At 36.3% G+C, this 17,505-nt stretch overlaps 1 protein-coding gene across 1 annotated transcript in view; it reads right to left on the reverse strand.

The window, feature by feature from the left end:
* Positions 1-17,505, reverse strand: part of NSUN6 (NOP2/Sun RNA methyltransferase 6) — a 56,603-nt gene that overhangs the window by 37,867 nt on the left and 1,231 nt on the right. Inside the window, exons 2-5 of the mRNA XM_080810101.1 lie at positions 15,600-15,755; positions 14,272-14,351; positions 5,004-5,113; positions 3,051-3,204 (exon numbers count right to left, since the gene is read on the reverse strand). Of these exons, the coding sequence (XP_080666227.1) occupies positions 3,051-3,204; positions 5,004-5,113; positions 14,272-14,351; positions 15,600-15,755 (500 nt within the window). The remainder of the gene's footprint in view (positions 1-3,050; positions 3,205-5,003; positions 5,114-14,271; positions 14,352-15,599; positions 15,756-17,505) is intronic.

Raw genomic sequence — 17,505 nt, forward strand, 5'->3', positions numbered from 1 at the left:
AAGGAAACAAATTTCCAGATCTAGGAAAAAGAGAATCCCCAAAGTGATGAACCCAAAGAGATCCACACCAAGATACATCATAATTAAAGGGTCAAAAATTTAAAATAATGACAGATCTTTAAAAGCAGCAGGAAAAAAAAATAGTTATATACAGGGGAACCTCCATAAGGCTATCAGCTGATTTCTCAGCACAAACTTTGTAGGCCAGGAGAGAATGAGTGGCACAAGACATTCAGAGTGCTTATAATCAAGAATACTCAGCAAGGTCATCATTCACGATTGAAGGTGGAGATAAAGAGTTTCCCAGAGAAGCAGAAGTTAAAGTAGTTCATCACCCCGACCTAGTTTTATAATATTAAACAGACTTCTATAAGGAAAGGCCGTAACTAGAAATAAAACACATGAAAGAAAAAAATCTAACTGGTAAAGGCAACTATATCGTAAAGGTAGTGGATCTACCACTTACAAAGGTAGTCTGAAGGTTAAAAGATAAAAGAGTCGTAAAATCAACTACTATCTATAATAATTGGTTAAGGAATACAAAAAATAAAAAGATGTAAAATATAGTGGCATAAACATAAAATACGGCAGGGAGGGGAGAAATGTTTTAGAATGTGTTCATATTTAAGCAACCACACGTGAAATGGACTGTTATATACATAGGTTACTATAGACAAATCTCATGGTTACTACAAACCGAAAACCTATAATAGGTACACAAAAAATAAAGAGGAAGTAATCCAAACATAACACTAAAATAACCAAATCCCAAGAGAAGAACATAGAATTACAAAAACATTCAGAAAACAAATAACAAAATGGCAATAAGTGCACATATATCAGTAATTACTTTAAAGGAAAGTGAACTAAAAAAATCCAAGCAAAACACATAGCATGAAGGAATGGACCCATCTATAAGCTGACTACAAGAGATTCATGTCAGACCCAAAGACAAATACAGACAGGGCTACAAAAAAATATTCCATGTGAATGGAAACGAAGAGAAAGCAGGGGTAGCAATGCATGTAGGACACAAAACAGACTTTAAAACAAAGGCTGTAATAAGAGACAAAGAGCATTACATAATCATAAAGAGAATCATTAATAATAGTAATGATCATAGTAGGGGACTTTAACACCACATTTACATCAGAGGATAGATGGCACAGACAGAAAATAATGTAGTAACAGCAAACAACATATCAAACCATACGGACTTGATACATACAGGATATTCAATCCCCAAACAGCAAAACAAACAAACAAACAAAAACAAACAAACAAAAAACAAACAGCAGAATACACATTCTTCTCAAATGTCCATGTAACATTTTCCTGGATAGATCATGTTATGCCACAAAACAAATACTAATTTAACAAGACTAAAATCATATCAAGCTTCTCTTCTTACCACAACAATATGAAACTAGAAATCAATTATAAGAAAGTAGAAATTTTAAAAAATGTAGAAGTCCACCACAGGAAGAAACGAGTCCACTGATAAATGAATGGATTAAGAAAATGTGGTACACACCCACACACACACACACAAAGGAATATTAGTCATAAGAATAATATTTTGCCAACATGACAACATAGACTATCCCAGAGGGTATTATGCTAAGTGAAGTAAGTCAGACAAAGACAAATACCGTATGATTTCACTTATATGTGGAATCTAAAAAACAAATGAACAAAACAGAAACAGAAACATAGACACAGAGATCTGATGGGTGCCACAGAGAAAGGGGTTGGGGTAATGAATAAGGTGAAAAAGACTAACTTTCCAGTTATAAATGAGTTATGGGGATTAAATAAATTATAAACAAGATGAAATAAGTTATCAATAAAACACGGGGATGTAAGGTACATCATAGGAAATATAGTTAATAATATTGTTAACTTTGTATAACCACAGATGGTAATGCCTTATTGTGGTGACCACTTCCTAATGCATATGAATATTGAATCACTGTGTTGTACACCTGAAATACAGTATTATGTATCAATTATAATTCAGGGGAAAAAAATCAAGCCAGTCACAAAAAAAGAGAGAATGAAGAGTGTACCACTAATAACAGAAGCAAAGGAGGAAGTTAAAATGTCAATTTTCTATTACAGACCTAAAGATAAACAGAACATATATAAGCCTTATCTTTATATTCATAAAGTCTTCTGAGGAGAATAAAATCTTTGCTGTTGGCCACTTGGAAAGTACCGCTATCCACAGTTAGTTAATCCAATAACCTGTCTCTTCAAAGGAATTAATTTCAACTATAAACCCAGACTGCTGCAACATGAAAACTGTTCCAGGAATCAGGGATGTTGTCCAATTCTGCACAGATAAATTCCGTTTTCAGCATGTCTACATCAGCTGTCAATGGTGGAGTAACGGAGTTGTCCACAACTCCTTAAATAGACTGAAAATATGAAGCAAAATGACTCTGGATTGCCAACAGATGTAATTTATTTAGAATCAGTGGCAACCCAAGGTGATTTAAAACTGTTTTTTAATTTGGTTTGAGTAAATCCAAATGTTTTTTTTTAAAAAAGATTTGAGAGAGAGCATGTGTAAGCATGAGCCAGGAAGGGGCAGAGAAAGATCTAAAACAGACTCCACACTGAGCATGGAGCCTGACATGGGGACCGATCCCACGACCACGAGATCATGACCTGAGCTGAAATCAAGAGTTGGATGCTCAACCAACTGAGCTACCCAGGCACCCCAGATTCAAGTATTAATTCTTGACCACAAGTAGCCATGTGACTCCTGGCTTTCTGATAAAAAAAATTTTTTAATAAAAACTTTAATTTAAAACTTAATTTAATTTATTTTAACTTTAATTTAAAAACTTTAATTTAAACATTTACTTTTACCCAAAAGTAATTTTTCAAAAAAACATGGAAATATGCATTGAACAATTATTTTCCAGTCAAATTTATGCCAAAAAAAATTTTATAATGCAACTAGATATATTTTTTACATTGTTTTTATTTTCCTCAAACCACCAAAAAGAATGCATACTTCCCCCAAACATTTGATGACATACTTTAGTTCAGGTAGTCCACTGAAGATTTCTTTGCGGCTTAGTTCAGAAATCCCATTTCCAAGAAATACTTTTGTTCCATCAAATTCTTTGGCTCCTTTCTTGCATTTGCCTTTAATATCAGAGTATACAGAAATAACATCTCCAGCTTTCATAACTAAGAAAAAAGAAAATCGGCTTATACTAATTAGACCATATTTTGGTAGAAGAATAGTGAAAATTCTTTAAGCTATACTCAGGACATCTAAGGGCTTCAATAGTGGGCATGAAGAGGTCTAAACTGGCTCGTTATCTCAAAATAACTCCTTATACTTTTAAATGTTCCATAACAACATATCTAACGGGAGATTATTTTTCTAGGAGAACAAAAAGTACAAGTTTCAAAACATCCTATCTAAATTGGAACCCTTTAGCAAAGCAGAAAATGAAGGATATTTATTGTTTAAATTATTTTTTCCAAACCTAACATTCCCTAAACAATTTCATGTAAGTTTGGTATCTTTGGCTCATTCCTCAAAGTTCTAAGTTTTCTTTAAAAAGATTCATCAAAAATGTACACTAAAATCCCTCAAAGAAATGTTTCTAAATCCCATAACCCTATTGTTATTTCTCTGGCTTTCTATTATAGCAATTAAGGCAGAGATTTTAATGATAAGTACATTCATATATATGTCTGTGTGCATGTATGTATATACATGAGAATGTGTATACATAGGTGCACGTACCTACGTGTACATATATATGTACATACTCAGAACACCTTGAAACTACACAGCATATGGAGTTGATTCTTATGGCTGATTAAGTCTAGGTTTTGTAGTCATTTCATTAAATGATTTTCAGTAACCAATCCCACTGACTTTAATAATGGGAAACTCAATTCCACTTTCATGTTCTTAGACATAGCCTGTCATAAATTTGTCTAGCCCATTAACTTGGAAACAGTAGTGAGCAGTCTATCAACTAGGCCATTCGAAGGACGGCTCAAATCACATAGATCAAATGTCAATGAACTTTTCCTACAAAGGGCAAGTGAATTCCTTGGGCTTTATGAGCCACATAAGGTCTCTTGGCATATTCTTCTTTGTATTTTTTTAAAACAATCTTTTCAGGGGCGCCTGGGTGGCTCAGTGGGTTAAAGCCTCTGCCTTCGGCTCGGGTCATGATCCCAGGGTCCTGGGATCGAGCCCCACATTGGGCTCGCTGCTCTGTGGGGAGCCTGTTTCCTCCTCTCTCTCTCTCTCTCTCTGCCTACTTGTGATCTCTGTCTGTCAAATAAATAAATAAAATCTTTAAAAAAAAAATTAAACAATCTTTTCAAAATGGAAAACCCATTTTCAGCTGTGAGCCATGCAAAAACAGACATGGGCTAGACTTGGCCAGTAGTTTAGCACAACCTAATGTAGGTCAAATTATTCATTTCATAGATAAAATAAGTCCACAGACTGAATAACTTTTGAATAGATCAAAACCCATGTGTCTTGACTTCGAGCCCAATAAATTAAGACTGAACCACAGTGACTAGCTTATTAAGCACATGTCATCAACTGAGTGAGTAAATTAAGAATACTGGCTTTTATTCCAATATTAAGATCCCAAGTTCTAAAGGTTACCCTCACAAATAACGGAAGTCTGAGGGCAATGGAGTTAAGAATAGAAAATAAAATTTCACTGACATCTTACACTCTATTAATGAGTAATGATCCTATAAACATCATCTCACACACTTTTATAAGGAAAAAAAAATGGCAAAAAACCATATACAGATGCCCAATTTGTTAGACCATATCAGATAAATCTCTTTCTAGCTATCCCAAATGTAAAACTTGGAAAATATCTGATAAAAGTAAATTTGAAATGCATCTGAATGATAGTTTAATACGTTTTCCACTTGATAATGTATACAGATTTTAAAGAATCTTTTCTTGTACAGGGAGGCTGAAACACTGCACTTACATTTTGAAGCTGACACAATTCCTGGAACATAGACATGGGCTCCTCTTAACACTGCATTGCCACATTGTGCTCCAACAATTGCTTCACAATGTTGTTTTTTTATATTCTTCCTAGAGAAGTAAGATGAGCAATTTTGACAGAGTAATACACCTCCAACCCCCACCAAACTTTTTAATGTTTCAATCTAAACCCTAAATAACCCCTTTACTCCTGACTGTCCCAAGATCACGCCACGAAAGAATAAATAAGAAAAAGCAGTTGAAAAAAAAGGATAAATATAGAGAGGAAGTGGTTTAGAAAGGGGGATGGAGCACGCTTGAGAAAAGAAAAAATAGGGCTCTATCCCGTAGAAAGCAATAAAGTAGCACCAAAAACTGCTTAATAATTTAAAGAGCACCACAGTTTCCATGGTGGATTTAGAAGGGAAAAATAATGTCCTTATCTTCAATGACTAAAAGAGACAATATACAAGGAATTCTAAAACATTTCTAAGATGGTATATTGCTGCATGGTCAACTAGTCATATTTTAAACCAGATGATTTTATTCTTCCTTTACTGTCCAACTTTTTTGTTTTCCAATTTCTCACCTTCCATTCATTCCATTAGACCACTAACATCTGAGTACTACTTCTAATTCACAGAAAAGACGTTTTCAAAAGTCAGGGGGTGCCTACGTGATCAGCCCTGAATAAAGACCTTAAGCACTGAGTCTCTTATGCATGTCTGCGCTGGCAATATCGCACATGTGTTGTCACATCTCCTTGCTGCAGGAAAGAAGCGTGTCCTCTCTTTCTTCCATGATCTCCAGATGGTCAAATCTCACGGAGCTTCTCAGTTTTATACCACTTGTTTCTCATGTTCTACCTGCTCATTCCCTATCCACTTCTTAAAGAGCTCCATTCCCCCATGTTCCAAAACATGCTGCATCTCCTCTCACCTTGCATTCTACTCTCGGCAAGCTCAGACTTTCAATAATCACTTACAAAAATGACCTATGTGTTCTCATGTTCAGCCCTTCTAGACTCTGAATTGGTATTTCTAATCACTTGCACATTGCTGTATGTAGGTTTCTCGTAGTTACTTCAAACTTAGCAAGTCCTAAACAATGTTACCTTCCCCCTGACGCTCCATCTTTGGCACATCCCAAATCTTTCCATTGTTCCATTGCCAATCTTGAACTAAGTGCTGTCATCTGCCTCGATAGCCAAACTGGAAGCCTCAACGTCATTTTAAATCCCTTCTTCCTAAATCCTCAAACTCAATACTTGCAGTGTTACCAAATCACACCACCCCTAATTCTCTGACAGGTCTTCTAGACCCATCCTCCAACATCAGACATATTATCAGCTTCTAACTTGATTACTGAAATAACTTTTTGCCTTTTTTACCTTTAACGGTTTTCAGATCTTTATGTCTTTGGTGTTCTGCAGTTTCATTATGAAGTAGACATGGAATTATTTTTACTTTTGGCTTTAGACTCATTGTACTTTTTTTTTTTTTTTAGATTTTATTTATTTTAGAGGGGGTTGGGATTAGGAGTATGAGTCAGTCCCAAGCAGACTCAGAGCTAAGCTTGAAGCCCAAACTGGGGCCTGATCCCATGACCCCAAGACCGTGACCTAAGCTGAAAACAAGTCAGATGCTCAATCGACTGTGCCAACCAGGTGCCCCCAGACTCACTGTACTTCTTAAATCAATTGTGGAAAATTCTTAGTCATTACACTTCTGAATGTTGTCTCTCATTACTTCTATTCTCTACATTTGCAACTTATTAGAAATATGAAGTATCTTTTCATTCTATTTTTGACTCGATTCAACTTCACATTTTTATTTATCAATCTCTGCTGCATTCCAGATCATTTCCCATGGGTCTTCTACTTCAATAATTCTCCATCAGTTGGGTCTAAGGTACAATTTAACTCACTGAACAGATTTTTTATTTTAATGATGATATTCTTATTTCTAGACTTTTTTTCAATTCTACTCTTTTCCTCTTGGGATCTTTATACTTTAGATTCTGCTTTTGTTTTTAATCATTTTAAGAAATTTGATTTTAAAGTCTCTACTAGATAGCTCTAATCTGCTAAAGTTTGGGGGGAAATCTGATCCTTCAATTTGTGACATATGCTGTTCTCACTTATGGTGGTTTGAATCCTTGTGTAGCTTTCAACCATGAGGATGGCCTGGATAGAATGTGTGCCTCTCAAAAACGGTTTTGCCTGGCTTTTGCCAAGCACCTCAAGAACTGGCTTGGGATCACGTTTTTATATTAATTTCCCAGATTTCTGGTTTTAAGACCACTTGGGTAGCATGAATTTGAATTCCAAACCTTTATAAGGTATGGAACCATAGTTTCACATTCACAGATCTGTTTTCTTCAACCCAAACCCTAAGACAAGAGAGATCCAAGGGTGCCTGGATGGCTCCGTTGGTTAAAAAAATAAATTTTTTAAAGAAGATGAGAGATATAACTCCTTAATTATTGTCTTGCACTGACTTCTGGATATTTCTCACTTTACTTCCTATATTAAAAGGAAAACCTCTAAATTTAGAAGACCAACCACCTCCTCTCCCACATTTCCCAAACCCTGAACATTCATTCACATGCTTACTGTTCTGCTTTCAGTTACTCTTCATTCTAACCCCTGAATATCCACTTACACTGTCAATCACTCAGTTGTGCATTTTATGGTCTTATTTTTTATTTAGTATTCCTAGGTGTATGTAAGTGGAAACATTTTCAGGTATCTAGGTTACCAAATTGTTGGAAATAAAACACTCTAAAATGATTTCCTAATTTGTTTCCAGTCTTATAATTCTTCCTTTAACTTTTTTCATTGTAACCCACAGAAATGCACTTAATATCACAACTCAGGACATATGTGTATATATATGTGTACACACACATACATTTATACACTTATATTTATATCATATAATACATACATAATCATATTACATGATTATATATTATAATCATATCATATTTCATAATATATTTCATATTATGAAATACCTTCTGTATGTGCAGTACAATATGATACCTTATGAAATATCCCATTTCTTTTTAAAAATGCTTTAAAAAAAAGACATTAAGTTGATTTTACAACCTACTAATGGATCATGACCTCCATGTGGTTGGAAAAAATAGCTTTATGCTACTATCAGTATTCTTTGGCTCCTATGTTCTAAGCAAAAAACTAAGTATTCCTGGGTTACCTGGGTGGCTCAGTGGGTTACAACCTCGGCCTTCTGCTCAGGTCATGATCTCAGGGTCCTGGGATCGAGCCCCACATAGGGTTCTCTGCTCAGCAGGGACCCTGCTTCCTCCTCTCTCTCTCTCTGCCTGCCTCTCTGCCTACTTGTGATCTCTGTGAAATAAATAAATAAGGTCTTAAAAAAGTACAAAAACTAAACATTCCTTAGTTTAAAAAAAAAAATCTTTTACATTTCACAGCTGGCCTCTCCCAACTTCTTCAACCTCACTGTTTCACCACCCTCTCTGAAAAAGCAACTAAATAGCCAAACCTGATCACTTTGACACGAGCCAACTTGTATTTTCAGGCTTCCGTACTTTTGCTTTCTCCCCACCTCACATAACCTTGACCATCTTACCCCACCTGCCTAATGCCTAAACACCTTCAAGGCTCAAATGAAATAATATCTACTTGAAAATCTTTACCAACTTACTTTCACTCAGTCCTTCCTATTCTGTGTCTGATGGTACTTTATTAAAATCTTCACTGCAGCGCTTTTAACAGCCTGACTCATACAAAGTTTCCCGTTGTTAAACCAATCAACTGCATTTCATTCATCTTTGTAACACCCTTGGGTCTTAGACATAGCACCAATCCGAAAAATGTCTTGGGAAATAGAACCTTGCAGTTTTAAGCAGAATGTTTTTATGGGAATAACCATTTCATGGAGATGACAGAAAGACCAGCTACGGAAAAAAGAGTTAACATAGCAGTCCTGAATTACTATCCCTTCTTTGGACAGCATGGTTACAAGGCTGGTCCCTGGCTGCCATGTGGGAACTCAGATTTCAGAAGGATACCCCCTATTCACTGATGAGAATAGCTCACTATGCTTAAATCATCTGTACAAATATTACCGTTACAGCCAACAACGACTTTCCTTCTGAGAGGCCAGAATGTGAGCATGTGCCAGGCAGGGAGTACTTACATGACCAGATGCTAATAAAAATCCTGGACACGAGTTGCTAATGAATTTCCCTGGCTGGCAACATCTTACAGGTTGTCAAACCTGTTCCTGAGGGAATTGAGTGTTTCCTGTGTGACTCCATTGGAAGAGAATTCTGTAAGCTTTCAACTGGTTCTCCCTGTACTTTTTCCCAGGTGCCCCCTCCCTTTGCTGATTCTGCTTCAGATTACTTCACTGTAATAAATCATAGTCACAAGTACTACTATATGCTGAATCCTATGAGTCATCCTAGAGTCATCAAGCCAGGGAGTGGTCTTGGGGATCCCTCAACACTAGGACTAACTGTATAAAAACATAAGATCCCAAATATGCAAGTATCAAGGTACAATTCAGCTTTGCTGAAGGGGAAAGTTTGAGGCAGCAAAGATAAAAGGAAATGTGAGTTGATGCAGGGCCATAACACATGCTAAAAGTTTAATTTTTTATTGCAATATTTATAAATAAAGTAAACAACATTAAAAAAGAGGACCTTCTGATAGTACAGTAATACAGATAGGAGGGAAAATCCTATGAAGGTACTCAGATTAAGAGAAAACTAGTAAAATAGCTTTAAAAATGAGGTGTTTACAAATTAAAGAGTGGGATTATGAGAATGTCCTACTAAAATATATATAAAAATATAAACTTACCCATTTGGCTTTTTTTTCTTTAAGATTTTATTTATTTGAGACAGAGTGTGAGAGAGAAAGCTCTCATTTGAGCATAAGCAGGAGGTGTGGGAGAGGGAGTGGGAGAAGCAGACTCCCCACTAAGCAGGGAGCCTGACACGGGGCTCAATCCTGGGACCCTGGGATCAGGACCTGAGCCAAAGGCAGACGCATAACCAACTGAGCCACCCAGGCGCCCCTCAATTTGGCATTTAACTGCACATATTGGCAACTCTACACCAAATAGGAGATAATGATTATAATTTTAAGATGTTGTGTATTATTGCATGCCAACAAATATTTCTTTTTCAGCAGGACTGCCATCTGTACTTAATCAACCATTTTTGTGCAATTACTTGAACATTCTATTGCATTTACCATATTATTTCATATACACAAACAGCAATTGAAATATTAAAGTGCTGATACCAGCAAGAAAGATGAAAGATGGAAATCAAGCAGGCTGAGAGAGGCAAATCCAGCCTCATTTGGATCTCAAGAGAATTATGCTACTGGATTAGTTATTCATTGCAAAGGAAAAAAAGAAAATTTTCTGACCTGTTGGAAATATTTTGCTGAGATTTTTGTCAAAAAGGGAGGTACACTAGTAAAAAAAAAAAAATATAGAGATCTTTAAAAATTATGAATTGAATGTTGACCTAAAAAATTCTACTAGTATAAATTCAGTCTTTAGAAAATGATGTTTGGGTAGAATGTCAAAAACATGCATAACAAGAGAAGCCTAGCATTCAATTTTCTCCTAAGTTTTTCCAAATAATGTTGACATTGATACCATCAAATTCAACACTACGATCTTATGTTCAATCTCATGACATTACCAATGATAAAACCTTAAGCAATGTTAAAATAGATTTAATCCGCATATTAAGTATGATATTAAGTAAACTGAGGGTACCAGAATTTATGGTGAGAAATTACTTTTAAAATTGTTCATTATCTACAAATGCAGTTTAACCTCTATTCGGTATTTTAAATTATTATAGGATATTGAGTTTACAGTAAAAGATCAGTAAAACACTGAGAGTGTATTTCTTTTTCTCAAGTCTGTAGAAAGGAAGAAAGAAACAACGATCTGAGAAGGGCATGCCATTTATAATAAAACTGGCCAACAGCTATATTTCCACTGAGGAGGAATAACTGTCTGACACAGAAATCTGGATCAAACCTAGTTCCTCAACAGGGTATAAATGTCTCTGAAAAGTAAAATCTCATGGAGGCCTAATCAAATATTTATTACTTAGAACCTGGACTGGGGGTTCAGGGTGAGAAATGAGAATCTGAGAAGGTCTTGTTCGTGTCCCGCTCACAGCAGACACAGCTGACAGAGGAACAGGGTCGTCAGCACAAATGCACCTTCCCTGACAAATCCGGATAAACTGCCTGAAAGTAGCTAAGGGAAGGGAAAGAGCAACCGAGTTTGGTGCTCCTCACCAGACTCAACTAAGCAGAAGCTATCATTAAAGGCCCATGCAAAAAAAAAAAGCTGTGAGCTGGAACCCTTCACAGAGAACCTCCGTCTTTATCAGCTGTGCTCACCAGGACTAGAAACGTGCCACAGGGAAAACTCAGTGAAAGCATTTTTTTAAAAACACATCTGTTTAGCTGTAGAGGGACACAGTTCACACCATTCTATATCATTTTTGAGCAAACTGCAAACTCGAAGAAGCTATGTGAATGCAACTGCTTTCCTCCAGTGAGTTAGAGAAGCAGAAAGGATTCATTCAACCTCGGACCTAGACATAGATAGTAGCAAAATGAAACAAAAACAAAAACCCAAAGAAAAAAATTTCAAATGGGTCGTTATATTCTCAAAAACAAACTAAAAGGAATAATTCAAAATGGAATCTAAGAAAAACTAGATAAAAAAAGTAGTGAACTGAAAAATAAACGATAAGAAAGTCTCGGAAATAAGAGAGAACACAACAGGCTTGAGACTGCTATTTTTAGAAAGGCCTGCTTATAAGATCAACCCTTGGCTGGTATCTGCAAACGTGACTGGGAAACAGTTCCCAGGACTGACTGAAAACCTTCTGTAACAATAAGAGTGGATTATTGTTCCTAAATGTTTGTACAAGCAATGTGCTTTGTTCTGAACACCTGTTCTCCTTTCCAGAGGCTGAAATTTTGGTATATGCAGGGCAGAGAGCACCAACATGACCAGCACCCGATAAAACACTTGCCACTGAGTCTCTAATAAGCTTCCCTCCTAGACATCTATTTAACTCCCGTCAAAATTCATTGCTAGAGGAATTAAGCATGTCCTAGTAACTCCATGGGAGAGAGGTCTCTTGGAAGCTTGTGCCTGGCTTCCTCCAGGCTTTGTCCCATGTACCCTTTCCTTTGCAGTTTTTTGTGTCCTTTCTTGTAATAAATCTTCACCATGAGCACAACTACATGATGAGTCCTGTGAATCCTTCTAGCCAATCACCAAACCTGGGGGCTGTCTTGGGGTGCCCCAACACAGGGGGTATCTGCACTGGAAATCCAACCTATAGCCCTAGTGGTTTTTTTTTTAAGATTTTATTTATTCATTTGCAAGATAGAGAGAGTGCACGTGAGCAAGCACATGAGCACAGGGTGAAGGGAGAAGGAGAAACAGACCATCCAAAGAGCAGGGAGTCCTATGGGGGGCTCATGGGGCTTGATCCCAGACGTGAGCTGGAAGCACTTAACTGACTGAGCCACCCAGGCGCCCCCTAGTGTTCTTATACAGAATACAGAAAAATATGATACTGAAAGACTCCTAACGAAAGAGTTACACTGTTTCATTAAAATATAAGAGAATGGCACAAAACAAACTAAGGGTGCTGGGGGGAGAGAGGGTATGGAAGGGTGGTTGCGTTATGGACATGGGGGAGTGTATGTGCTATGGTGAGTGCTGTGAAATGTGTAAGCCTGACGATTCACAGACCTGTACCCCTGAGGCAAATAACACATTATATGTTAATAAAAATAATTAATAAAAAAAAGAAAGAATGGTAAAAAAAAAAAAATCAAGCTATATCTTAACCCAGTTTCTAAAGTTCAGTGATGGAGAACCTGTAGATCTCCAAGCAAAAACTAAGATGCTGTTCGCTGGGCCTCTGATTTTTTTTCACATCAACACTTGATACATAACATTCCGAAAGCAATGTCTACAAAGTGCTAAGGGAAATAATATGGGACCTGAAAGTACTATAATTGGCCGATCTATTGTTTAAATATAAAGGCAACAGGCAATTCTGAAGCCAGAGTGTAAATACTGTGGAGATGAGAATAGTTACTTTGGAGACGGGAAACAGGTGCCGCAGACCTGATAAATGACTAAGGTCACCAACCAAGAGTAATCAAGACAAAGAACTCAGGAATGAACTATTAGGACTAAAAGTAAGCAAAGCATTCATTTGAATTGTGCTTCTAGAATAACAATGTTATAAGCCTGTGCAATGCTTAAAGAACTAACACAGTAAATAAAAATTGGCTGGTGGATGTTTTAGGGGATAAAATTTAAGATTTTTAAAAAATTAAGTGTAACAACTTCCTCATTTTTCATAATGGAAAGGAATATAATAATAATAGTGATAATGAGTTTTTTTTTTTTTTTTTTTTTTAAAGATTTTATTTATTTATTTGACAGAGAGAGATCACAGTAGACAGAGAGGCAGGCAGAGAGAGAGAGAGGGAAGCAGGCTCCCTGCTGAGCAGAGAGCCCGATGTGGGACTCGATCCCAGGACCCCGAGATCATGACCTGAGCCGAAGGCAGCGGCTTAACCCACTGAGCCACCCAGGCGCCCCAATAGTGATAATGAGTTTTAAAAACAAAAAACTGATTTGCTCCTTTTAGAAGTGAATAGGTATGCAAATCTATAATCCTAAATGATTTTCATTAAAATATGAAAGTTTTTCCCCCCGGTTTTCAAACATATGCCTTCCAAATACATAATGAGAACAGTGCCTGTTCTACTCATAGAACATACATAGTAAATTAATGTAACTGAATTAATGAATAAAATTTTACAAACACATTAAATATGAAAGCAGGAAGAATGTTGTTACATATTTTTGTGGAAGCTCAAAAAAAGTTTTAAATTAGCCTTGGAACCTCTTAATACATATAAGTAAACAAATGAAGTTTCTTACGAAGTAGGAGGAAAAGCCACCAATCACTGCACCAAATGGACCTAAAAGGCATTACTTTCAAGGTATCTGGACCCATTCCTACTCTTTTATAATATCTTCTAAGAGAGAATACGAAGTTGCATTTATGAATTTGTGAATTGTCTGTCTATATGAAATTGCTAATAATAGAGAAACTTAGTATCACCAAACAGTAAGAAAAAAAAAGTATGACAAATTTTTTGAAAAATTTCATTTGAAAATAAAATAATTACAAACCTAGGTCCAATAACAGGAATAAGTAAGACATCCTGAAGGTCTGGATGTTGAAGAATAGGAATACTTAATCCATTAAACTGCTGTTAAAAATAAACAGAATTATGAAGCCATCAATATAATTGACAGATTTCAATTTACAGGTCTTTTCATTGTCATTACCTAGCAGAGCATGAAGCTTGGTTTAAGATATTCTTACTTTATTCCACATAACACTATAAAAAACAAAGACTTCGAAACAACTATGTTTTCTCTGTGTTTTATTCTGAAGTATATCGATTTCTTTATAAGGTTCAATTTTGTTTACAGTTTGGCTTTATAAAGACAACCCATGTTTACCTTAAGTGACTTATTTTGAAAACACATAACCAATATAGAATTGCACATCGTACTCTTTTAAGGAAACATTCTGAATAGGACATTAAGGTTTGAGATTATTAAATACTATTTATTAAACACCACCAATACTGAATGCCATGTCAGTTTTTCTAAGGGAAATAAATGCTTTTTGGCAAAAGTTCAGGATTTTCAGTATCCTCTATTATACTTGGTCTTCAAACTGGAAATGGGTGCATGACCAGGAGTGTAGGTGTCAAGACCAGCTCACACAGTCTCAGGAGAACCAACTATGTGCATCTCTGTCCAATTTCAAGGTCACACTGGTAGCTTGAAATTGACCGCAGTGGGAGTATTTACACCACTGAAATCAGCAAGTGCTACAAAGGGTTGTTTTTCTCAGAAAGTGGGTTTTTCAATATGTACCAGAACACTACTATTGCGGAAGAAAATAACTGGGCATTGCACTCATCAGAATAAAGAGCAGAATAGTGGAAGGGATAGCAAGGATACTACAGTCTTAGGGAGAGCAACATGCAAGTATTTCAGAACAAGTCTCAGCCATGTAGGCCAGGAATTTTAAATCATGCATTTTCACATACTATATGAAAGAATAGTAACAATAATAGGTATTTCCATTGCTCTGTGGCATCCATATACTACCTAGAAAAACTCTTAAAAATCAATTTATTTCTAAGTTGATGAGAGAAAAAATTTATATTTTAGCAATCAGTATTTCTACCATATCAAGAACTCTCCTGACTTTCGCTTCTTCCAGGCAAAGGAGATTTCAGACCAACCTTACCTAACAGATGGCTACTAAGAAATCTGAAATGTAGGGGCACCTGGGTGGCCCAGTCAGTTAAGCGTCCACTCAGGTCATGGTCCAGGAGTCCTGGGATCGGGCCCCATGTTGGAGAGCAACATTCTACAACATTCCACAAGATTGTAGAAATGCAATTACTGATATAATGACATAGAAAATTTGCACATACCTTCTTAAGTTCATCAAACAAAAGATCTTTCACATGTTGCACTGAGGCTAGATGTGTATTTACTCTTACTGTTGTGAATGATGGAGGATGTGACAAGCGATTTAACAGAGTTTCAAATTTCCTTTCTGCTTCTTGTTTTCCAAAAGCAGATACAACCTGAAAAGAGGAAAACAACACGTTAATGTTTCAATGTCACTATAAGAATTAACTAAAAATATTAAGTAGATTATGCATACCAACTAATGAAACATCTTTCAGCAATTGTTCAGTTCCATTTCATTTTGCTGTATTAGTTGCATGTTAGTAACACTAACCGAATGTAATACTTCACAGGGTTTGGGGGTTTAATTGTGGTAATAAACACCTAACAAAATGCCCAACATAAAGGGCTTAGAAGAAACACTGCCTCAACTTCAAAGCATTATTAACATTTTGAACATATTAATATCTCCTATGCTTATTCATATAAATTCATGATTTTATTCTATTTATAATATACCAAATGTGATATCGTTTTGTAGAGTGATTTACTTGCTAGCCTCATACCTAGAACAAATTCATTAGCAGGCTTTGAAAACACCAGTATTTGATTTTATTTTTTAAAGATTTTATTTATTTATTTGACAGACAGAGATCACAAGTAGGCAGAGAGGCAGGCAGAGAGAGAGGAGGAAGCAGGCTCCCCGCTGAGCAGAGAGCCCAATTCGGGGATCGATCCCAGGACCCTGAGATCATGATCTGAGCCCGAAGGCAGCGGCTTAACCCACTGAGCCACCCAGGTGCCCCGAAAACACCAATATTTGAATAAGTAACATTGATACTGTCATCCAAAGGTCATCCACATCAGCTTTTGAATGTTATTTTTAAATGTAACAAATATCCAAAAAGACAGGTAGCAAAGATAACCTGTCAGAAATGGAGATTTGGGGCTCCTGGGTGGCTCAGTGGGTGAAGCCTCTGCCTTCGGCTCAGGTCATGATCTCTCTGCTTGGCAGGGAGCCTGCTTCCCCCTCCCTCTCTGCCTGCCTCTCTGTAATCTCTCTGTCAAATAAATAATTAAATCTTAAAAAAATAATAATAATATATATAAAAGAAAAAAAACCAAGTCCCTCTGTGATTAACTGAAGCTTTGGGAGACACGTATTTTCCCATTTTCGTCATCTTTGACTGTACCCTGCTTCACAGCATCTTCTCAAACTACCTGCCAGTCTACTCATCCACCAGCCTCAAAGTATTAGTTCTTTCTCAAGTTTAGTTTGTTTTTATTAAAACTGAATATACCTTTACTTCCAATACTTATACAAAGGAATGGCTTTTTCTAAAATCATTTACAGTTAGTGGGCTTGAGACAGAGATGGTGTCAAAGACAGACATTTGGATCTTCTATAATACAATATTTACCATTTTAAAAATTGTTGAGAATAATTGTTGACTGCCTTTATTTCTCTTAATATGCTCCTTATATTTTTAGTTCTTTGAAGTCAAGAGAAGGTATTTTCTCTTTCCATACTCTCTAATCCCTTAATATACTCTTTGGAAATAAAAGGTAGAAATCAAATCTAAGAAGTCATAGCTTCAGTAGTATCTTCATACACGAATCACATTTAAGTCTTAGACCTTACTTTGAATAAGAAAAGCAAAGATTAAGAAAATAAAAAGTTGCCTAGAGGCACGACAGTAAAATGTAAAGAGCACAAGCCTGACAATCAAAGACAACATTCACTGAGGACTTCTGTGCTAGCTACTGCTACTACTACGTGGAATGAATATTTGTTGAGGACTAATGTGCCAGAACAATACCAGCTGCATTCACTTACGGTTAATTATTTTAAAATAACCTTGTAAGGTACATATTTTTAACATCCTCAGCTTCCACAGAAAAGGATTATCAAGGTTAAACGGTATG

This window comes from Martes martes, assembly GCF_963455335.1.
Source record: "Martes martes genome assembly, chromosome: 8".
In the NCBI taxonomy this organism is placed as follows: domain Eukaryota; kingdom Metazoa; phylum Chordata; class Mammalia; order Carnivora; family Mustelidae; genus Martes; species Martes martes.